The 24,510-nt window shown below is 40.9% G+C and overlaps 1 protein-coding gene across 9 annotated transcripts in view; it reads left to right on the top strand.

Moving 5' to 3' along the window:
• PDE4DIP (phosphodiesterase 4D interacting protein) overlaps nt 1-24,510 on the top strand; it is a 238,564-nt gene that overhangs the window by 68,234 nt on the left and 145,820 nt on the right. For 7 of the 9 annotated variants that reach the window (XM_070785807.1, XM_070785813.1, XM_070785804.1 and 4 more), the window contains exon 4: nt 23,300-23,410. In XM_070785807.1, the coding sequence (XP_070641908.1) occupies nt 23,300-23,410 (111 nt within the window). Of the gene's footprint in view, nt 1-23,088; nt 23,411-24,510 lie in introns of those variants that run through there. The other 2 variants (XM_019956701.2, XM_019956699.2) reach the window with 1 other exon arrangement.

Here is a 24,510-nt window from a genome sequence, read left to right as displayed (position 1 = left end):
AATTCCATGGACAGAAGAGTCTGGTGGGCTACAGTCCATGAGGTTGCAAAGAATCTGACACGACTGAGCCACTAACACTTTCACTGTCATGGTTACCTTCTGGTGAGGTCCCTTTATTGGTTCATAGCTGATGCCTTCTCACTATTTTCTTACCTGGCAGAAGGCGTTAGAGATCTCTCTGAAGTTTCTTTTATAAGATACTAATCCCAAAGGCCTATTTCCTAATACAGTACTATCGTCCACAAGGAGTAGGATTTCAGCATATGAATTAGGGGGCTTGTGCATTCAGACCATGACACCATCCTGACTTCAGTTATCCTGCAACAAACACTTGACCATTGTAAATAAAATGCCATTTATATCCTTAGTTATAATCTACTAGGAAGTACAGACATGGCATTAAGTATAATACAAGGTGTCCTTATCATAAGATAAGGACAGTGTACTCTGAGATCTTGAGAGAGAATGTTTAATTTTATTAAAGGACAGAGAAGGGTGGCCAGTCAGAGGACACATCTCCTGGGGGCTGCACATTGAGTGAGGTCTTAAAATCCAAATTAGATTTTTACCAATCAGAGGAGATGATAATATTCCAGATGGAGGGGAAATTTGGGTGAAAGGAAGAGAAGTAGATTCATAAATCGACTGGGCTAGATGGATGCTATGGTCTGAATGTTTGTGTTCCCTCAAATTCATATGTTGAGATCCAGACCCTTAGAGATGATGGCACTGGGAGGTGGGGCCTTTGGAAGGTGCTTAAGTCATGACGGGGGAGCACTCATGGATGAGATTAGTCCCTATAAAAGAGGCTCCAATTATACTGAATTATAATTATCAGAAATATAAAAGGTACAAATGTATGATACAGTAATATATGTGCTTCTTTGTTAATCTTTAAATAACAATGTCTACCAGCGTACCTAATAATTAAACTTAAGTAATGGTGGGTATTAAATGTCATTTTGAGATCTACAACAATAGTAATGCATCATGAAAATATCTTCAATTTCTGTAGAAACAGTCTCTGCCACTGCTGTCCACATTCATAATGGAAGAAAACATGTAAATAAAGATCTCACTTTTCGCACTAAAAAAAAAAAAAAAAATGCTCCAGAGAGATCCCTAGCCCCTTCCACCATGGAGGATACAAGGAGACATCTGTGACCCAGAAGAGAACCCTCCCCTGGCCAGGCTGTAACCATGATCTTAGACAGCTAGGCTCCAGAACTGTGAGAAATAAACTTCAGTTGTTTACAAGCTGCCTAGTCTGTGGGATTTCCCTAAAGCAGCCTGAACAGACTTAGTCAAGGGAGGTAAAGAAGGAGACTTGGAGCAAGGAAAGAAGTAATAGTAAAGGTACTTAATCAGTAAAAAATAATTGATCAGTAATATGATGGCTTCTGAAATATTTGTTGATGTAGGAAATTCTAGGGGAAAGAGCCTTTGATTCCAGAGTAAGCAATAATAAACTAAAAATGTAAATACTGGTACATTATGGAAAATACATCATTGGTCAATTAATGAGTGGAAGTGACAGCATCTTTCTTCAAAATGTTGATGCAGGAAGAAGGGGCAAAGGGAACAGAGCTTCCAAGATACCATTTCTTCCCTTTTCTTGCATTCTCTGTCCCCGACCAACAGTATGAGTGGGTAGAGAAGGATGGTCAGGGCGAGGGGGTCAGAAACAGTGACACAGGTAAGCCTATTCAACTTTACTTTGGTAGGTGTAAATTAACAGGTGTTGTTTCCTATGGTAAAAAGAGTTTTGCTTAGTATATATGCTTCATTTGTACTTTTTGAATGAGTGAGTTAATTTTAAACCTTGTCAACTTTGTTTTATTATTTTTTTAATATTTATTTATTCATTTATTTGACTGTGCCAGGACTTCGTTGCAGCACAAGGGATCTAGTTCCCTGACAGAGTCTTAGCCATTGGACCACCAGGAAGTCCCCATCAGATTTGTTGTAAAGACACTCCCCTCTCTGCCCCATTGCCAGAGGATACATTGATGGACTGATTTCTGTTCTTTCCAGAACTGTAGATTTGAGAAGTGGGCTAAGTGCCTCTCAAAATAAATTGCCTTATTTTGTCTTTAAGCACCTACATGAAACAAGCATCATTGTCCCTGTTTTTAAATGAGGGACCCAAAAAGCCCAGGACCAGATGGCTTCACAGCAGAATTCTACCAAAAATTTAGAGAAGAGCTAACACCTATCCTACTCAAACTCTTCCATAAAATTGCAGAGGAAGGTAAACTTCCAAACTCACTCTATGAGACCACCATCACCCTAATACCAAAACCAGACAAAGATGCCACAAAAAAGAAAACTACAGGCCAATATCACTGATGAACAAGATGCAAAAATCCTTAACAAAATCCTAGCAAACAGAATCCAACAACCTATTAAAAAGATCATACATCATGACCAAGTGGGCTTTATCCCAGGGATGCAAGGATTCTTCAATATTCACAAATCAATCAATGTGACACACCATATTAACAAATTGAAAGATTAAAAACCATATGATTATCTCAATAGATGCAGAGAAAGCCTTTGACAAAAGTGAACATCCATTTATGATAAAAACCCTCCAGAAAGTAGGCATAGAAAGAACATACCTCAACATAATAAAAGCCATATATGATAAACCCACAGCAAACATTATCCTCAAGGGTGAAAAATTGAAAGCATTTCTCCTAAAGTCAGGAAGAAGGCAAGGATGCCCACTCTCACCACTACTATTCAACATAGTTTTGGAAGTTTTAGCCACAGCAGTCAGAAAAGAAAAAGAAATAAAAGCAATCCAGATTGGAAAAGAAGAAGTAAAACTCTCACTGTTTGCAGATGACATGATCCTCTACATAGAAAACCCTAAAGATTCCACCAGAAAATTACTAGAGCTAATCAGTGAATATAGTAAAGTTGCAGGATATAAAATTAACACACAGAAATCCCTTGCATTCCTATACACTTAACAATGAGCGAAGAGAAAGAGAAATTAAGGAAACAATTCCATTCACCATTGCAACGAAAAGAATAAAATACTTAGGAATAAATCTACCTAAAGAAAAAAAAAGATCTATATATGGAATATAAAACACTGATGAAAGAAATCAAAGAGGACACAAATAGATGGAGAAATATACCATGTTCATGGATCAGAAGAATCAATGTAGTGAAAATGAGTATACTACCCAAAGCAATCTGTAGCTTCAGTGCAATCCCTATCAAGCTACCAACGGTATTTTTCATAGAACTAGAATAAATAATTTCACAATTTGTATGGAAATACAAAAAAAAAAAAAAAAAACAACAAATAGCCAAAGCAATCTTGAGAAAGAAGAATGGAACTGGAGGAATCAACCTGCCTGACTTCAGGCTCTACTACAAAGCAACAGTCATCAAGACAGTGTGGTGCTGGCACAAAGACAGAAACATAGGTCAGTGGAACAAAATAGAAAGCCCAGAGATAAATCCACGCACCTATGGACACCTTATCTTTGACAAAGGAGGCAAGAATATACAATGGAGAAAAGACAATCTCTTTAACAAGTGGTGCTTGGAAAACTGGTCAATCACTTGAAAAAGAATGAAACTAGAACACTTTCTAACACTGTACACAAAAATAAACTCAAAATGGATTAAAGATCTAAATGTAAGACCAGAAACTGTAAAACTCCTAGAGGAAAACATAGGCAAAACACTCTCTGATGTAAATCATAGCAGGATCCTCTATGACCCACCTCCCAGAGTAATAGAAATAAAAGCAAAAATAAACAAATGGGACCTAATTAAACTTAAAAGCTTTTGCACAATAAAGGAAACTATAAGCAAGGTGAAAAGACAGCCTTCCGAATGGGAGAAAATAATAGCAAACAAAGCAACTGACAAAGAATTAATCTCAAAAATATACAAGCAACTCCTGCAGCTTAATTTCAGAAAAATAAGCGACCTAAACAAAAATGGCCCAAAGAACTAAACAGACATTTCTTCAAAGACAACATACAGATGGCTAACAAATACATGAAAAGATGCTCAACATCACTCATGATCAGAGAAATGCAAATCAAAACCACAATGAGGTACCATCTCAGGCCAGTCAAAATGGCTGCTATCAAAAAGTCTATAAACAATAAATGTTGGAGAAGGTGCAGAGAAAAAGGAACCCTCTTACACTGTTGGTAGGAATGCAAACTAGTACAGCCACTATGGAGAACAGTATGGAGATTCCTTTAAAAACTGGAAATAGAACTGCCAGCAATCCCACCGCTGGGCATACACACCAAGGAAACCAGAATTGAAAGAGGCACATGTACCCCAGTGTTCATCGTAGCACTGTTTACAATACCCAGGACATGGAAGCAACCTAGATGTCCATTGGCAGACGAATGGATAAGAAAGCCGTGGTACATATACACAATGGAATATTACTCAGCTATTAAAAAGAATGCATTTGAATCAGTTCTAATGAGGTGGATGAAACTGGAGCCTATTATATAGAGCGAAGTAAGTCAGAAAGAAAAATACCAATACAGTATATTAATGCATATATATGGAATTTAGAAAGATGGTAATGATAACCCTATATGCGAGACAGCAAAAGAGACACAGATGTAAAGAACAGACTTTTGGACTTTGTGGGAGAAGGCGAGGGTGGTATGATTTGAGAGAATAGCATTGAAACATGTATATTATCATATGTGAAATAGATCACCACTCCAGGTTTGATGCATGAGACAGGGTGCTCAGGGCTGGTGCACTGGGATGACCCTGAGTGATGGGATGGGGAGGGAGGTGGGGGGGAGGTTCAGGATGGGGAACACATGTACACCCATGTCTGATTCATGTGAATGTATGGCAAAAACCACCACAATATTGTAAAGTAATTAGCCTCCAATTAAAATGAAAAAAAAAATAATTGAGGTACCCAGGACGCATAGAAATTGTGACTTTCAGAATCATAGAGTTTATATACCACATCCTGACAGGGGATTGGGTTATTTTACATAGTCATAAGTCAAATGGCCATAGTCATGTGTTGAGAAAAATTCATTCCTGTATGCTTTCTCACTGATCACAGCACCCAGCCCATCCCCAGCATCTCTGGAATGAGTGAGACTGGAGCAGCACATAGATAATACTAGCTAACCTGTGTTGATCACTTCCTGTGTGTGAAGTAGGGTTCTAAGTATCAATATGTACAATATCATCTCATTTAATGCTCATGGCAACCCTCTGAAGAAAGCATGATCATCACCACAATTTATAGCTAAGGAAATAAAGGCACAGAGTAACAAAGGAACTTACCCAGTGTCTCATAATACACTGAGAATACTTGTCATTTGTTGTGACCTAAAACAGTAAGTACTTTCTGGTTGGTGATAATGAAAGTACTGGCTCATATGGGACTAGAGTCATGAACTCCTGCTATTTAGATGGGCACAGAGTGCAGTTTCGTCTTTCCCAGGTACATTGTAAATCCATTTTATCTCCCAATATTCTCCATCAGTTCAGTTCAGTTCAGTCACTCAGTCATGTCCAACTCTTTGCAACCCCATGAACCACAGCACGCCAGGCCTCCCTGTCCATCACCAACTCCTGGAGTCTACCTAAATTCATGTCCATTGAGTCAGTGATGCATCCAACCATCTCATCCTCTGTTGTCCCCTTCTCCTCCTGCCTTCAATCTTTCCCAACATCAGGGTCTTTTCAAAAGAGTCAACTCTTTGCATCAGGTGGCCAAAATATTGGAGTTTCAGCTTCAACATCAGTCCTTCCAATGAACACCCAGGACTGATTTCTCTATCATATGCTTTCTATTCCGTAATTTTGAACTGCTTGCAATTAAAAGCTGTTTCATACTTCCCAGTCTTTGTTCCAGCTATTTCCTCTGCCTAGAATACCTTTTCTCTCCTATTCTTTACCTGGTTAAAGCCTGCTTATCCTTCAAGTTTTAGTTCAGGGCCTGTTTTTTCTTTGTTTGTCTTTAGGATGCCTACCCTAATTCTCCAGTCTCAAAGTATATACCTAGATTCTAGGCAGTTCAAGGGCAGAGAAACCTCTTGTTCATCTTTTTATAGTCTCTAGAACTTAGCATAATCAGAGTACACAGTTAGTGCTCAGTAGATGTTCATCAACTAAGCTAAACTTGTTGAAAAGTGTTGACATTGTATTTGTATTCCCCTGGCCTCTGCTTCAGTATTCACTGAGTAATAAAAGAATTCTGAGGAGGGTATAGGCAAAAGAGTCGGACACAACTTAGCAACTAAACAATAACAAGACACTTTTTAGACACTTAACGTATTTTATTTCAGCTCTTCTTCAGTTCCTTTTCCTAACTTATGAGATAGATATTATAGTACATTCATTATATGAGTGAGGAGACCAAGACTCAAAGAACTCCATGAAAGCTATATAGGTATAAAGTGGCAGAGCCAAGGTAATGCCAAGAGTCAAGGTTCTTAGGGAAATGAAAGGACTATTCAGAAGGAGAGGTTACATTAGTGAAATGTGTGCAGTTTGGTTTTATGCAGAGAATTAAATGTCAAATGCTACAGGAAAGCCATGGAGGTAGTGGGTATCTGTGGTTTTAAGGTCTAGAGGAGGTCTCCACTGCCCTCCCCTGTTTACACATTCTCTAATAATGTTGTCTTTAACATGAAAATGCCAGCTAGACCAGCTGCAATGTTTGCTTAATTATAGTCTGAAGCTAGCTTTTCCAGGCAGTCTGAATCCAACCACAGTGAGTCAGCCTGTTGAGGCCCCACCCATCCTGGCAGATTTTTCCATTTGGGTCTTGAAGTCTGGTGTGAAGGTGGGGATGAGTCCTAAAAGGAACTTTTCTACCTTCATGGAGATCTGAGTTACCACATCCTGGGTTTCGTGTTCTAGTTTAAGTGAATCTGGGTCATGTCACTTCTGCCTTTAGGTCAAGCCATTTCAAGTGCTTCTTGAGTTTCTCTGTAATTATACCCTTGGAAAATGAATGCTACTGGTTAAGTGCATTTTCTTTTTTTCTTGTTTAAATTTTTAAATGGCATTTATCTTCCTCAAACTACAGTGCCCCAGGCATACTGGTATTCATTTGACTACTGTCTTGAGACTTTCACAAAGTTATTAGATGAGAAGGGAAGGAGAGTAAATCCTAACGTTTTGGCAGTCATAAGCACAGAATATTTTTCTTCTTGTTAAACATGACTTTTCAGAGGGATTCCACACAGTCATCCCACAAAACTTGGGCAACTTTCATTCCTAAGCAACATTGCCAAAAATAGGCATCAAATGAATCATTTTTTTTTCTTAGGAACTATAAATAAAAAGAGTGACTCTTAGTGCTGTAGATGATGCAGACATGTATATGAGTTACCATTCTCAGAGAGTATACACTCTAATTAGGGACATAAGAAATTTAAATTACACGAAATTTAACTTAAATAACATCTAAGGGAACAGAATTTCCTGGTGGCTCAGATGGTAAAGAATCTGCCTACACTGCAGGAAACCTGGGTTCAATCCCTGAGTTGGGAAGATCCCTTGGAGAAGGGAATGAGAACCCACTTCAGTATTCTTGCCTGGAGAATTCCATGGACAGAGGAGCCTGGTGGGGTCCATAGTCTGTGGGGTCACAAAGAGTCAGACACAACTAAGCGACTAATGCTAACACACACATACGCATGTAACAGAGCGTCATAGAGCAATATACTGGCTTGGAAGGATATCTGTAATAACAATTACAAATTTAAGAATAAACAACAACAACAATTTGAGTATTATATAAAATAAGATCTCATTTAAATTTTTTTCATTTTTATACAATTTTAAAATTTCCATTATTCCCATTATTAAAAATATTGGCTATTTTCTCTATTTTGTACAATACATCCTTGAGCCTATCTTACACCCAACAGTTTGTATCTCTCACTCCCTCACCCCCATATTGTCCTTCTCTCCCCACTGATAACTACTAGTTTGTTCTCTATATCTATGAGTCTCCTTGTGTTGTTTTATATTTACTAGTTTGTTGTATTTTTTAGATTCCACATAGAAGTGATATCATAGTATTTATAAGATCTCATTTTTGAGGGAGAAAAAAATAGAAATGTCTGAAAGGACATATACCAAAATATTTAAAGTGATTAGGTCTGAGTGAGAGGATTAGCCATGCTTTTTGTCTTCTTTAGTACTTTTTGTATTATCTAAATTTTGTGTGTTCACTTTATTTGTCTAATTATTCAACAAATATTTCTAAAATGCTTACTATATACAGCATAGTGTCTTAAGCACTGCAGATACAGTAATGGATATGCTGACATGGTTCCTGCTCTTACAAAGCTTACAGATTAGTCAATTACAACAAAATTTAATCATCACAATGCTGTGGAAACACTCAGGAGGGGCCGTTACCCAGACTTTAGGATCAGATAGGCTTTCTTTGGGCTTCCCTGGTGGCTCGATGGTAAAAAATCCACCCTCAAAGCAGGAGATGCAGTTTTAATCCCTGGGTCAGTAAGATCCCCTGGAGGAAGGCATGGCAACTCACTCCAGTATTCTTGCCTGGAGAATCCCCGTGGACAAAGGAGCCTGGAGGGCTACAGTCTATAGGGTGGCAAAGAGTCGGGCATGACTAAAGTGATTGAACATGCATGCATGCAGGCTTCCTTTAGTAGTGCTTTCCAGGTGGCACCAGTGGTAAAGAACCCACCTGCCAATGCAGGAGACGTAAGAGACGCAGGTTCAAACCCTGGGTCGGGAAGATCTCCTGGAGGAGAGCATGGCAACCCACTCCAGTATCCTTGCCTGGAGAATTCCATGGACAGGGGCCTGGCAGGCCATAGTCCATGGTGTCGCACAGAGTCAGACATGACTGAATCAACTTAGCATCACGCAGGCTTCCTTTAGTAGGTAATATCTAAATCAAGTCCTTAGGGGCTAGTTGGAGATAGTGAAGTCAAAGCTGAGTGGAAATTGAAGAGGAATGACTTTGCAGGCTTACATTGCTACCCATGAAAAGTTCTGGAGGCAGCAGAGAGCAAGTTCAGAAACAGAAGGCTTTTTGTCGTAGCGGAAGCACTAGAGTGTTGACTGGAGTTCAAGTTGGTTTTATCTCCCCCTCTTTACTCTGAACTTACGGTCAAAGCCTTATTGTTACAGCCATGGTTGTTCATGGTATCACTTTGAACTCAATTCTTATGCCTAGAGAAAGTCTTAACTGTGTGTTTAAAATCACCTTCTTTGCTAGGGAAGAATGGAGAAAGAATTAATGAAAATTTAGAAAAGTAAATGGGGCTATAAATTTACACATTCCCCCTGACCTGAATATGAAAAGCTCAGCAAACAATCTTTCTGGGTCCAACCAGTTGTAAACAAGCAAAAGTAATTCCTGCTGGTGTTGGTCAGGCCAAACTGCAGGAGAATCTAGTTTGGAGTCTAGTTCTTGGAGCTCCCAGCATCAGTGCAGCACAACTGTTGTTTTGGCATGGAGCTCATTTAACTGTCTCTGACAGCACTATTTCTGGCTGGGCCATTTATTTTTGGTGACCAGGGAAGTTGTTATTTGTTTTGTTTTGTTTTTATATAGTTGGTAGTGCTGTAATGTGATGATGACGACACTGTGTTATTCCAGGATTGGAGGTGATATGGGTATGTATCCATGGTGGGGGAAAACAGCAGAGACTTCACTGGAACCCCTGTCCTAACTACACAATGACATTGCCTAAGACAGGGTTTATTCATCGACCTGATGTAACAGCTCTGTTGTTAGCTGTCCTGCCATCAGGCCAGTTATTTCAAGAAAAGGTTGTGTAGAGGATGGGTATTTGTATGCTTCTGGGTTTAAGGGGGAAAAAAAATACAATGATATTGTTAATATTTTGGCATTTAAAAAACTCTGAACTTCAGGAATTACGTTGAAATATCAGAAACAGAGTTTCAAAAGAATGATTTATTTTGCAACCCAAAATAAAAAAAGCCAGATGTTTGTAGAGTTCTCAGTCTGCTTTCTGAGGTAGGCATCAACAGCTGACTTCTGGAACACTGGACAGAAACCTTGTGTGGAGGTGAAAGACCAAGTTAATCAACTTTGATTGACATTTTCCTTATTAGAATGTTCTGCAAAAGTTATGCATATTCTTCAGAGCAGCCTAATGAGTATGTTTCTCCTGTGTCAAAATATAAAGTGGACCGTGTGTTCTTTCTCTTTTAATGTAAGGATATAACAAAACTTTAATTTTTGATTGTTGACGTTGTTCAGTCACTGAGTCATGTCCAAGTCTTGGCGACCCCATGGACTGCAGCACACCAGTCTTCCCTGTCCTTCACCGTCTCCCGAAGCCTGCTCAAACTCAAGTCCATTGAGTTGGTGATGCATCCAACCATCCCATCCTCTGTTGTCCCCTTCTCCTCTTGCCTTCAATATTTCCAGGCCTCGGGGTTTTTACTAATGAGTCAGCTCTTCGCATGAGGTGGCCAAAGTGTTGGAGCTTCAACTTCAGCATCAGTCCTTCCAGTGAATATTCAGGAGTGATTTCCTTTAGGATGGACTGGTTGGGTCTCCTTGCAGTCCAAGGGACTCTCAAGAGTCTTCTCTAACACCACAGTTCAAAAGCATCAATTCTTTGGTGCTCAGCCTTCTTTTGGTCCCACTCTCACATCTATACATGACCACTGGAAAAACATAGCCTTGACTATATGGACCTTTGTTGGCAAGGTAATGTCTCTGCTTTTTAATATGCTGTCTAGCTTTTCTTCCAAGGAGCAGGTATCTTTTAATTTCATGGCTGCAGTCACCATCGGCAGTGATTTTGGAGCCCAAGAAAATACACTGCTTTTGAATACCCTATCTAGGTGTATTGTAGCTTTTTTTCCAAGGAGCAAGTGTCTTTTAATTTCATGGCTGCAGTCACTGTCCACAGTGACTTTTGGAGGCCAAGTCTGTCACTGTTTCCATTGTTTCCTCATCTATTTGCCATGAAGTGATGAGACCGGATGCCATGATCTTAGTTTTTTGAATTCTGAGTTTTAAGGCAGCTTTTTCACTCTCCTCTTTCACTTTCATCAAGAGGCTCTTTAGTTCCTCTTAGTCTTCTGCCATAAGGGTCGTGTCATCTGCACATCTGAGATTATTGGTATTTCTCCTGGAAGTCTTGATTCCTGTTTGTGCTTCATCCAGCCCGGCATTTCACATAATGTATTCTGCATATAAGTTAAATAAGCAGAGTGACAATATACAGCCTTGACGTACTTCTTTCCTGATATGCAACCAGTCTGTTGGTCCATGTCCAGTTCTAACTGTTGCTTCTTGACCTGCATACAGATTTCTCAGGAGGCAGGTAAGGTGGTCTGATATTCCCATCTCTTTCAGAATTTTCCACAGTTTATTGTGATCCACACAAAGGCTTTGGCATGCATAGTCAATGAAGCAGAAGTAGATGTTTTTCTGGAATTCTCTTGCCTTTTCTATGATCCAGTCAATGTTGACAATTTAATCTCTGGTTCCTCTGGATTTTCTAAATCCAGCTTGAACATCTGGAAGTTCTCAGTTCACATACTCTCGAAGCCTTGCTTGGAGAATTTGAGCATAACCTTGCTAGTGTGTGAAATGAGTGCAATTCTAACTTTTGATAGAACATAGTAACCCATGAGTATTTAATAGTGAGGGCCACTTAGAGTATACTTTATTTAGTCTTTATGTTAGGACCCCATAATCTAAGTAGGATTGATATACATTTAGAAATGGTCAGTTCTAAATCATTTGCTTTGAACTGAATTGAACTTGAATTGGATCTTTATCATAAAAGAATACTTTGTAAAGGTAAAGGACTGTACATGTTATTTCTCCCAGCTTTGGTTTTTTTTCTTCTTTTTTAAAATAACAGCTTTATTGATATATAATTTACATACCATAGGATTCACCCTTTTAAAGTGTACAGTTCCATGTCTTTTGTGTATTCAGTGAGCTGTGCAACAGTTCCCTCTATCTAGTTTCAGGATGTTTTCATCACTCCCCCTAAACCATCATACCCATTACTAGTCACTCCCTGTTCCCTATTTCCCCAGGCCCTGGAAACCACTCATCTAATTTCTCTATGTATTTGTCTAGTCTGAAAATTTTGTATAAATAGAATCATACAATATATGACTCTGTGCCTGGCTCATTTCACATTAGAATAATGTTTTCAAGGTTCATTCGTGTTGTAGTCTGTCAGTAGTGTTCTATTATATGAATATACTAAACTGTGTATATTCAGTCTTTTTGTATATTTGGGATGTTTCTGCTTTTTTTCACTATGGTGAATGATGCTTCTATGAACATTCATATACAAGATTTTACGTGGACATATGTGTCACTTCTCTTGGGTGTATACCTAGAAGTGGAATTTCTCGGTCACGTAGTTGCTGCTGCTGCTAAGTCGCTTCAGTTGTGTCTGACTCTGTGCGACCCCATAGACAGCAGCCCACCAGGATCCCCTGTCCCTGGGATTCTCCAGGCAAGAACACTGGAGCGGGTTGCCATTTCCTTCTCCAATGCATGAAAGTGAAAAGAGAAAGTGAAGTCACTTAGTCGTGTCCGACTCTTAGTGACCCCATGGACTGCAGCCTACCAGGCTCCTCCTTCCATGGGATTTTCCAGGCAATAGTACTGGAGTGGGGTGCCATTGCCTTCTCTGGGTCATGTAGTTACCCCATATTTAATCCTTTGAGGACTAGCTTTGGTTTATTCATCTTGAAAAATGGAGAAAACTATGTTTCATAGAGGGTCAGGTACTCAGATCCTCTGGGGTCACAGGAATATTCTTTATAATGAAGGATACATTTTGAAAAGATGAAGGTACCTGGTGTAGAAGTAGACAGACCTTATTAGTCACATGGGGAGTCCTAGAGTCACAGGGGTCTCTAGTGTCATGATGAAGACCCTGAGTATGAAATACGGGTCAGCCTATTGGAAGTTGCAGTCTGTGCTCTTCCACTTTCTAGATAAGCTTACTTTCCTAGAGTGCAAAATGGATATAATAGATAACCCACTTACTTCACAGTGTTGTGGTGAAGGTAAATGAAATAATACATGTAATGGAAGTGTTTTGTATATTGTCAAATACCATACAAGTGATTGTTGTGAAGATAGTATAATTATATCGACTTAATTTTGGAATACAAGTCAAAGTCATTCAGAACAGCCCGAAACTAAACTTTTGTATTTCTTCAACTTAGATTTTATCCAAAAAGCATAGGGACTCACAGACACACAGATGTATTATAAATAAAATATTTATATGTGATACAAACCATCCTCCTTCTCCCTGCCACATCCCTGCTATCCCTACCCTCCAGTTCAAAACAAGTAGGGTTCTATTACTCTCCAGCCATTTTTCCCATAGGGCTGTTTTGAAAATATGATAGTTAGCAAAGTCTACTGAGGGTCATCCTTAGGTCCTAGTCGTCGTTGCTGATTTTATCTTGGAAGTATGTCTTTTATGCTCACTAATCTCCTCTTTCTCTTCCTGCACACAAGGCAACCAGAGCATTTAATGTGAACAGTTAGACTCCTGCTGCCTTTTAGGGCTCTGCCATGAGAGAGCTGGTGGGATGCTCGGAGATTCTTCAAAAAGTGACAGCTCTCTCATTGGTGCTGCCTTTGATAATATTGTTTCTATGAGAAAATAGGTTTCAGACTAGACCCTCAGGATAGCTAAGGACCTTAAAAGCTTTCCAGAACTAACTCCTAGCTAATGTGTGAAGATGATGGACAGGGAGGCCTGGAGTGCCGCAGTCCATGGGGTCGCAAAGAGTCGGACACAACTGAGCGACTGAACTGAATTGAACTGAATGTGTGAAGATTTTAACAATATCCCCAACAAGTGGTTCTTAAGTTTCAGTTGACTCCTTTTTGTGGCAGGAAATTTACTATCTCTCATAATGTTATACTAAGTAAATATTTGATGTATGAATGTATGGATGGAGGGTGGCAATAAGTTCATTACATCCAACTCCACTAGAGAATTTATCCTTATATCTAATTGAAAGCTGCCTTCAATTCCTAGTTTCTTTCCATCTAAAATAGTTTTTTTTAAAAATAATGACTTTTCACAAAGAACAATAAAACATTTGAACATACAATAGAACAATAAAACAATAAAACAATAGAACATGCAAAAAACAAGAAAACATTTGCCCATGTATCCAATATCTAAATTTTAACATATATTATTTTTGCTAATATGGTACAGATATAATTGCAACGCTCTTAATAACCTATGTGGATCCCATCTCCTGAATTTTTCCTACAGTTAATTACTGTTAAGTATTTTTCTTGAAGTCACACAAGTAGAAAATTGCAGAACTGAGATGTGAACCCAGATGTCCTTGGTTCGAAAGGCATTGCTTTTTCCACAATTCTGTGTTACCCCACTTAGATAAATATATATAATAGTGATAACATTTATCGCCAGTTTGTAAGTGGACAGCATTGATAAAATATCAAGGGTTACTTAAAAATGATTCTCCTGTTCCTCTGCTTACCATATTAACTTATTTAAGAATTTTTTTGTTTTCATGAAATGTAAAGATATGAATTATCACAGGTATCAAATTAGTGGAGTTTAAGTTGCAGAAGTTTTATTATATTTGAAAAGAATGTGCCAATTAAGATGATTAATCATTTTTAGTGAAGTGGAACTATATTTTTAGGAGAGGGATTGCTAAGACATTAATATGTCTTCAAGCATTTCCATTATAAGAACTGTCTGGGGGGTCTGAATATGATTAAGCAAATGTGAGGCTGAGTTTTTTTTTTAAAGGCTGACTTGACAGTTGGTTATGTTAATGGGGCATGACATACAACAGCTGGGTTGTAATCTCCTACTATTGTTGGCATTGACCGAGTTCTTAGTAAAGTCTTATTTCCAGTCTGGTCTAATACATTAAGAAGCAGTGGGAAGGAGAAATTAAGAAAAGAGCAGGGGAGAGCCATTAATGTTTGGAAAACATATTTTGAGAGAAGAGTAAAGATTTTTGATGTACTATGTACAAAAGGAAGAACAAAGACAGAGGCATTGCCCTGTGTTCAAGAACCTGCATGTGCTTGTTTCCTTAGCAGTGCAAAGCTTATCCAAAGGTCTGAGAGACCTGAGTGAGAAAGTCTAGTGTGCAGCCCAGGTGTGTTTTTTGTTTGTTAAAGCCACAAAACACAAACAAGTAAAATAAAATATAAACAGTAAGCAAATAAACAGTCTTCCTAGTAAGAGGTTCCTGGCCCTCTGGCAACTGCCTCCCTCCTCACCCTTTGTTCAAACTGTTGCTGCTAAGTCGCTTCAGTTTTGCCCGACTCTGTGTGACCCCATAGACGGCAGCCTACCAGGCTCCCCCGTCCCTGGGATTCTCCAGGCAAGAACACTGGAGTGGGTTGCCATTTCCTTCTCCAATGCATGAAAGTGAAAAGTGAAGGTGAAGTTGCTCAGTCGTGTCTGACTCTTAGCAACCCCACAGACTGCAGCCTACCATGCTCCTCCGTCCATGGGATTTTCCAGGCAAGAGTACTGGAGTGGGGTGCCATTGCCTACTCCGAACTGAGAGCCAGGATCTGCCTAAAGGAACAAAGTTGGACTCCTCATCCTGACTTTCGATATCTTTCTGAAATGGTTCTTTACTTCCTATCTTCTCTGTCCCCCACACAGGATGGCCTGTGCCCTTTGTTTCAGTCCAGTTGGTCATCTGCACCACTGCTTATGTTCTACCCACCTAGCTTGCCTTGTATTCTCCCTCTAGTCTATACAAACTTGATTCATCCTTTAAGGTGAGCTAAAATGTCATTCCTCTCTGGAACCTTCTCCGGTAGCCTCTTTTTCCTAATTTCTGTAGTTTTTGCTATTTGTATAGTTTATACTATCCTTTGCGGAGAAGGCAATGGCACCCCACTCCAGTACTCTCCTTTGATTGTTATTTGTCATATGTAATATTATTCCCCATTTCTTCAGAACACTTGTTCACACTTCAGATTCTGTCTTGTGTATTAAAATTAGCCTGTTAGAATAATTTATTTTACTTATAAAATTACCTTTAGCTATGTTCTTCATCCTACAAGAACTGTGGAATCTTGTATACACGTTACGTTCTATTAAGATTAAATCCAGTGAGGTCAAAGTCAGCATTAGTTATTCATCCATTCTTTTATTCAACAAGTATTTTTGAGCACCTACTATGTGCCAGGCACTATTCTGGATACAGACAACATAGAAGTGAACAAAACAGGCCCAAATCCTGGCTTTCTCATGGAGTTTGCATGCTAGTGGGAGAGACAGACAAGAAAGAAAATAAGTAAATACAGTATGTTAGAAGATGATAATGCTATGGGATTAAAGAAACAGTGAAGGAAATAATGGAGGACTGGGGTGAGGCATAGGGTGAGCTACAATTTTAAATAGGGTGGTCACCTCATTGAGGAAGTGACATTTGATCCAAGACTTGAAGAGAGTGAGGAAGAGAATCATGCAGATAACTAAAGAAACCATGCCATTCAGAAGGATCAATTAGCTGAAAGGCCCTGAGAGGGAGGGGGTATTTTGGTATTTTTGAGAAACAGCAGATAAACCATGTGGCTGGAGGAGGGTATGTAGGGGGAGAGTAGCAGGGAAAAAAAGTAAAAGAGAGGGCAGGAGAGGGGCTCCATATTACTCAGGGCCTTGAGCCTTATGGGCTAATGAACAGATTTAGCCTTTCAGCCTTAGTTAGATAGGAAGCCACTGGTGGTTTCCAGCAGAGGAGTAATCTGATATCTTAAAAGGCTCACTGTGGCTGCTCTGCTAAGTATCACTGCTATTAGGGGAGCAAGGGTGGGAGCAGGGAGACCAGTTAAAGGACTATTCAAATAGCTTAGGGGAGGGACTTCCCTGGTGTCCAGTGGCTAAGACTCTGGGCTCCCAGTGCAGGGGACCTGCATTCAATCCCTGTTCAGGGAACTAGATACCACATGCCACAATTAATGATTCTGCATGCCACGACTAAGACCCAGCACAGCCAAATAAATATTAAATAAATAAAAGCACTTTAAAAAAATTAGCTTAAGGGAAAGATCACAGTATCTTGGGCCAGAGTGGCAAAGGTACCAGCGGCAGTGGTGGCAGATAGATTCTCTGTATGTATTAAAAGTAGAATTAGGCAGATTTATAGACAGATGATGGAGAAGGCAATGGCATCCCACTCCAGTACTCTTGCCTGGAAAATCCCATGGATGGAGAAGCCTAGTAGGCTGCAGTCCATGGGGTCGCTAAGAGTCGGACACGACTGAGTGACTTCACTTTCACTTTTCACTTTCACACATTGGAGAAGGAAATGGCAACCCACTCCAGTGTTCTTGCCTGGAGAATCCCAGGGACGGGGGAGCCTGGTGGGCTGCCATCTATGGGGTCACACAGAGTTGGACACGACTGAAATGACTTAGCAGCAGCAGCAGCATAGACAGATGAGACGATGTGTGTGAAAAAGAAGGGTTAAGAATAATTCAAAGTTTGGGGCCCAAACAACTCCAAATATTGGTGATTACAAACTGAAATGCAATCCAAAGAGGAAGAAACATGTGCTGGGAAAAATCAGGAATTCAGCTTTATATATCATGAGTGTGAGATATCTGTATTCAACTGGAGATTTCTACTAGGAAGTTAGATATAGACTGGAATTCAGGAGAAAGATCAAGATGGGCATATAAACTTAGAAATTTAAGTAAATAAAACATCACTTTTCTAGTCATCACTCTAGAAGATGTAGTTTCTTTGGAACCATTAAAACCAACTTTTTTATATTATTGGAAAACTATGAAAATAATATAAGCAAGCTAGCCCATATTAAACAGATCAAATCAGCAAAAAAGAAATATATATACAATACTTACCTGTTCATTGAAGTGAACTGAAAGTCGCTCAGTCATGTCCAACTCACTGTGACCCGATGGACTATACAGTCCATGGAATTCTCTAGGCCAGAATACTGAAGTGGGTAGCCTTTCCCTTCTCCAGGGGATCTTCCCAACCCAGGTCTCCAGCATTGCAGGCGGATTCTTTACCAGCTGAGCCACAAGGGAAGCCCAAGAATACTGGAGTGGGCAGCCTGTCTCTTCTCCAGCGGATCTTCCTGACCCAGGAATTGAACCAGGGTCTCCTGCATTGCAGGTGGATTCTTTACCAACTGAGCTACCAGGGAAGCCCTACTTAACAAATATTTAGGGAGTACTTCCTAAATATTCTGCAATGAGAATATGAAGACACAAAGTATGCCTTGCCAGCCCTCAAGACACTCTAGTCTGATTGAGCTGATTGTATACTGTACAGTGGGATGAATGAACTGGAGAGGTCTTCTTGGCAATTGTGGGAGCTGAAAGAATGTAGAAAGACATTTCAGTCATTGACCCTTGAGCAGCTTACAGACTATCGGGTTGGTCAAAAGTTCATTGGGGTTTTTCTATAAGATGTTATGAACAATCCTGAATGAATTTTTTGGCTAACTCAATAGTTAGACACATGAACAGTTAAAAGCTCTAAAATGTGTAAATAAACCTGCAGGACAGTAGAAGAGCTATACCATGAGGTATTGCCAAATGTTAATATTTGCCTTAAGTGCTCAAGAGGAAAATTTTTCCAGTCTGGCTAGCAGGGAGGCCTTTGAGTGAAATATGAACTTGAAAAAAGGACTTAAGTGAGAGGCAAGCTGTCTTGAGAGGCTGTGATGGTTTTTCTTTTATGCTAGTAGTGACGAGATGCCTGTGAAGGGGTTTTAAGTAAGACTTAAGTTTTGACAATAATGTTTTCAAAATAATGGAGTTTTTCTAGCTGTAATAAGAAGAGATGGCTGGATGAATTCTGTCGGAGAGGATAGATAACTGTTGCAAAAGTTTTTGCTTTTGTGGATTATTGTGGGAATGTTGTAGGAATGGCATATTCAAGTTGAACTAACTAGCAAAGAGTTGGTTGCCTATATAGGGCTAGATCTTGGGTGAGACAGCTTGGTTTGGGATTTGGGGACTGTTTGGGAGGCAAAAATGATACCCCTAAAAGTGGACAAAATCTCTAAGGGAGAAAATGTGGAAAGAAAAAAATCAGAAGGCTAAGGACTACTTGTCATTTAAGCAATAGCATTAAAGAGCCAGGAAATTAAAAAACAATAACAACACAGAAGAGGCTAGAGGGATAGGAAAAGAACAAGGGATTACAGAGTTCAAGAGGAAATAGGGTTAATGTGAAGAAAGAAATACCTAGGTTGGATAAGAACACCTGTATTCATATTCAATTTTACTTTCCATAAAGTTTCTATTTAATTATCTTACATGATGAAAGAATCCAAGTAGACATCAAAAGCATGATTAAACACTAATCTAGAATCTGGTATCTGGTTCCCCTGTGCAAAATGGGGTCTTCCCTCATGGCTCAGGCAGTAAAGTATCCTCCTGCAATGCAGGAGATGTGGGTTCGATCCCTGGATCAGGAAGATCCTCTGAAGAAGGGAATGGCAACCCACTCCAGTATTCTTGCCTGGAGAATCCCATGGACAGAGGAGCCTGGCAAGTTACAGTCCATGGGGTCGCAAAGAGTCAGACATGACTGAGCGACTAAGCATGCATGCACATTCAAAATGGAGGTAATAATAACTAGGTTATTCCTCTAGAAGCTTAGACCAGGAAAAGGCCTTAAAAATCACCTGGTTTCAACTACTTCATTTTATAAAGGAGGACAGTTAGGCCTCTGGAGAAGTGTACTCCCAAGGTCATATAGTTATTTAGTAACAGAGCTGGAACCAGAAAAAGGATCTTTTTGAATTTTAGACTTTTCTCTTCCTCACTGTCTCTACCTAAGCCTAGATGACATTCATTTATTCTAAAAGCACCAATTTAATGGAAACAGCTAAATGCATTTTAAATGTGCATTTTTAAAAAAATGAAGACTATATTGTCTTAAGTTACTAGTGGTCTAGGTAAGAAATGTGTTGCTGCTTATCATTCATATCCATTCAAGAGAAAATGCTCAGTCATGTCTATCTCTCTGTGGCCCCCATGGACTGCAGCCTGCCAGCCACCTCTGTCCATGGGATTTCCCAGGCAAGAATACTGGAGTGGGTTGCCATTTCCTCCTCCAGGATTTGAGAGAATGCTCAGTTCTAATTGTGCCTCCTGAGTCCACTTTATTTTCTCCAACTTTTTTTATCTTTCAAAGCAAATTGCAAACGCAACTTCTAGTGGAAGCTTTCTTTCTCTCACCATCCCAGTTAAAATGAATCACTCTTTCTTCTGGGTTCCCATAGATTCAGTATTTTTCAAAGCTTCAGGACAAAATTTATTAGTAGGTCTTGAAATCAATTCCACCTGACCTGCCTCTTGAGAAATCTGTATGCAGGTCAGGAAGCAACAGTTAGAACTGGACATGGAACAACAGACTGGTTCCAAATAGGAAAAGGAGTACGTCAAGGCTTTATATTGTCACCCTGCTTATTTAACTTATATGCAGAGTACATCATGAGAAACGCTGGACTGGAAGAAATACAAGCTGGAATCAAGATTGCCGGGAGAAATATCAACAACCTCAGATATGCAGATGACACCACCTTTATGGCAGAAAGTGAAGAGAAACTAAAAAGCCTCTTGATGAAAGTAAAAGAGGAGAGTGAAAAAGTTGGCTTTAGCTCAACATTCAGAAAATGAAGATCGTGGCATCCAGTCCCATCACTTCATGGGAAATAGATGGGGAAACAGTGGAAACAGTGTCAGACTTTATATTTTTGGGCTCCAAAATCACTGCAGATGGTGACTGCAGCCATGAAATTAAAATACACTTACTCCTTGGAAGGAAAGTTATGACCAACCTAGATAGCATATTCAAAAGCAGAGACATTACTTTGCCAACAAAGGTTGGTCTAGTCAAGGCTATGGTTTTTCCTGTGGTCACATATGGATGTGAGAGTTGGACTGTGAAGAAGGCTGAGCGCTGAAGAATTGATGCTTTTGAAGTGTGGTGTTGGAGAAGACTCTTGAGAGTCCCTTGGACTGTAAGGAGATCCAACCAGTCCATTCTAAAGGAGATCAGCCCTGGGATTTCTTTGGAGGGAATGATGCTGAAGCTGAAACTCCAGTACTTTGGCCACCTCATGCGAAGAGTTGACTCATTGAAAAAGACTCTGATGCTGGGAGGGATTGGGGGCAGGAGGAGAAGAGGACGACAGAGGATGAGATGGCTGGATGGCATCACTGACTCGATGGATGTGAGTCCGAGTGAACTCTGGGAGTTGGTGATGGACAGGGAGGCCTGGCGTGCTGCGATTCATGGGGTTGCAAAGAGTCAGACACGACTGAGCGACTGAACTGAACTGAACTGAAATCAGTTCAGTGGGTCACTCCCAAAAAGAGAAATGGAATAGAAAATATCAAAGTGCATCCATCCCACAAAGTGCTGGTTAACATTACTTTGGGGAATTTGTACTTCAGTTGTGTGTGTGTGTGTGCATGTACTGGATTTCAGTATGAAGTGTAAAAAGTTTAAATAACACAGGCCATAGCGTAAAACACATGCATACGTGCATGCTAAGCCACTTAAGTCATGTTAGATTCTTTGTAACTCTATGAACTGTAGCACCCCAGGCTCCTCTGTCCATGGGATTCTCCAGGCAAGAATACTGGAGTAGGTTGCCATGCCATCTTCCAGGGGATTAACCCACGTCTTTTACATCTGCTGCATTGGCAGTTGGATTCTTTATCACTCATGCCACCTGGGAAGCTCAAAACATATGCATCTATATCTATATGGCCACCTATCTCTTGGAAGGTTGGGACTGTCTTCATCTTTGTATCCCTCTTGTTCAGCGTATCACCTGCTGTGTACAAAGGGGATGTTTATTGGAATTATCATGTATAAAGAATTAGATGAATGAAGAGCAGGTAGTGTGGAGAGGAAATGACTACTTGAATTAAGTATAAACTTTTTGTTTTCTTTACTTTGAATGTTAATATTAAGTTGTTTTTTTTTTTTCACGCTAGTATTATTGCAACCGAGAACCTGCGTTTGGTATCTGTGCTGTGGAGTTGTCTCCCAGTCACCTTCAATGTCCTGTGTGGTGTGGTATAAATAATACTTCCTGCTAATGTTGCAGCTGTCATTCAAGGATCTTAAATTGCTTTAGGAGCAGGATCTGGTGATGAGTGCCTGGCTCCACTTGGCAGGTGCTGGAGTTAAGAACTAGTGACTGGGTGAAATCTCTGGGCTCCAGTCTGACGCCTCCCTTTATCACCTCCCACCCTCTTTTTCTCCCTCATCCCTTAGAGGGAGTAGCCTTTGACCCTGCCTCTTGGAGCTGGTGTAGCTGGTAGAGAGTGCAAAGATTTCACTGAACTGGAAGATTGCCTCTTTCTTTGGAGGTAGCTCAGGTGTGTGGACTTCCCAGTGGTAGTTCAGTGGTAAAGAATCTGCCTGCCAGTACAGGAAACACAGGTTTGATCCCTGGGTTGGAAAGATCTCCTGGAGAAGGAAATAGCAACCTATTCCAGTATCCTTGCCTAGGAAATCCCATGGACAGAGGAGCCATGGGGTCGCAGACAGTCAGACATGACTGAGCACGCATAGGCACGTACACACACATGCACACACGCAGGTGTAGGGGGAGGTGAGCAGGATAAGAAAGGTCATTTCTCTAACTGCCTCAAGGCTTGAAAGGTCCAGGGAGAAAACCTGGGAAGGAACTGATTAGAGATGAGCCTCTGGATATCAAAGGAAATTAGAAACCCCTCTGATGAGTCCTTCTTGAAGATTTGCACCTGATAGGAAGCGGGGGATATTCCATACATGGTCACCATTCTGTGGGCCATTTTGTAAACTTGCAATCCCACCATCACCTTGAATTACTCCCCTTCCCCATTTCCTGGGAGCTTCTGGGGGGTCAGCCCCCCTGTCTTTTAGGAGAAACTGTTAACTGCTTACAGTTGGGCCTGGGAGACTCTGCAAGAGTGAGAGCCGAGTCCTAGCTAGGAGTCAGGTTACACCACTTGTGTTTGAGTTCACGCAGCATGTTCCTCTGTCAGGGATTCCGCAAATATCTCCCGAGGTAAAAAAGGAAAGCGGGCGCGCTCCAGCACCCAGAGCAGCGAGCCCAGGCCCAAGTGCGGGAGGCAGCCAGCCGCCAGGGCCATGTCGCCGTAGCCCCGCAGTGTGGCCGCCGGCTCGCTTCATGCCGCGGTGCAGCTGCACCACGTTCCTGGGCTGAGGGGGGCAACCGGGCACGTGCTCCTCCCCATGGGTTGCCCACCATGTCTAATGGATATCGCACTCTGTCCCAGCACCTCAATGACCTGAAGAAGGAGAACTTCAGCCTCAAGCTGCGCATCTACTTCCTGGAGGAGCGCATGCAGCAGAAGTATGAGGCCAGCCGGGATGACATCTACAAGCGGGTGAGTGCTGGGGGAGCTGCCACTCCGCTGGGGCGGCGAGGGGCCAGTGAGGACACATCAAGATGCTGGGGGTTGTTCCTATGTTCCTCCTCATGCTGTGCGAACGAGCGAGGGAGGCGGTTCCGGGCCGGCTGTGGTCACCTTCACGCCTTCTGACCTTGGACAACCCATTTCGCCTCTTTTATTTCCTGCTCTCCTACTCTGTAAAAATAGGGAGTGGGATTAAATCAGAGGCTCCCAAAGTCTGATCTGGAACTGTGGAGAGCAGTCACCTTGGGAGCTGCTTTATAAGTATAGCTACATTCCTGACTCACCCCCAGGGATTCTGATTTAGTAAGGGAAGGGGAACTCAGAAACCAGCATTTTTAAACAACCCCTGGAGAAGACTGAAGCTGTAGTTTTTAAGTCCCATTCTCTGCTTAGAGCAGGGAGCCTTCTAGCTCTGGCTGGCGCATGGGGGCAGGAAATGATGCCATGGAGGAAAGGGCAGGGATGGAGGACATTTCTATTCCTTAAATCCATGATTTGTTTTTGAAGATTATTCAGATGAATTTCTAGGACAGAATGTTAGGCATTTTCATCTTTCGGAATAGTTCACCTTAGAGTGAAGAAAGGGTATTGATGGAATGAACAGCCTGTTGGCCTTGGGTGGGGTGTGAGAGGGAATGTCAGCTTCCCTGGAAGGGAGGGCCATCTTAATTGATGGATGAGTGGGGTGGGGAAGGAAGACTGGGGGGATTGGCTGAGTTGAGGGTGAGGCAGCACCTTGGTAAGAGGACGTTAGGCTATGGTTTACAAGGATTAAGCTTCCACGCCACAATGTTAGTTTCCTTAGCTTCCTTAGTGTCTGGGCAAGCAGGAACTGAAGCGGCCTGAGTGACCTGGAGCTGATGGCCTCTGACTTTATCAGAGATCCTGAATCTCCAGCTGTTCACACCAGAAGACTGTATGAATATTATCATTATCTATGTGTGCCCTGTCCTGTTGAGAAGAAGGTTGGGATGCATTACAGGCTGCTAGATAATTCTTTGGATCAGAGGAATAACTGGTATCCATGAGACCCAAACCACTCTTTGGTAAATTCAACTATTATGAGCAGC

The sequence above is a fragment of the Bos indicus genome, chromosome 3, assembly GCF_029378745.1.
Source record: "Bos indicus isolate NIAB-ARS_2022 breed Sahiwal x Tharparkar chromosome 3, NIAB-ARS_B.indTharparkar_mat_pri_1.0, whole genome shotgun sequence".
Taxonomy (NCBI): domain Eukaryota; kingdom Metazoa; phylum Chordata; class Mammalia; order Artiodactyla; family Bovidae; genus Bos; species Bos indicus.
This window is presented reverse-complemented; position numbering and strand designations above follow the sequence as displayed.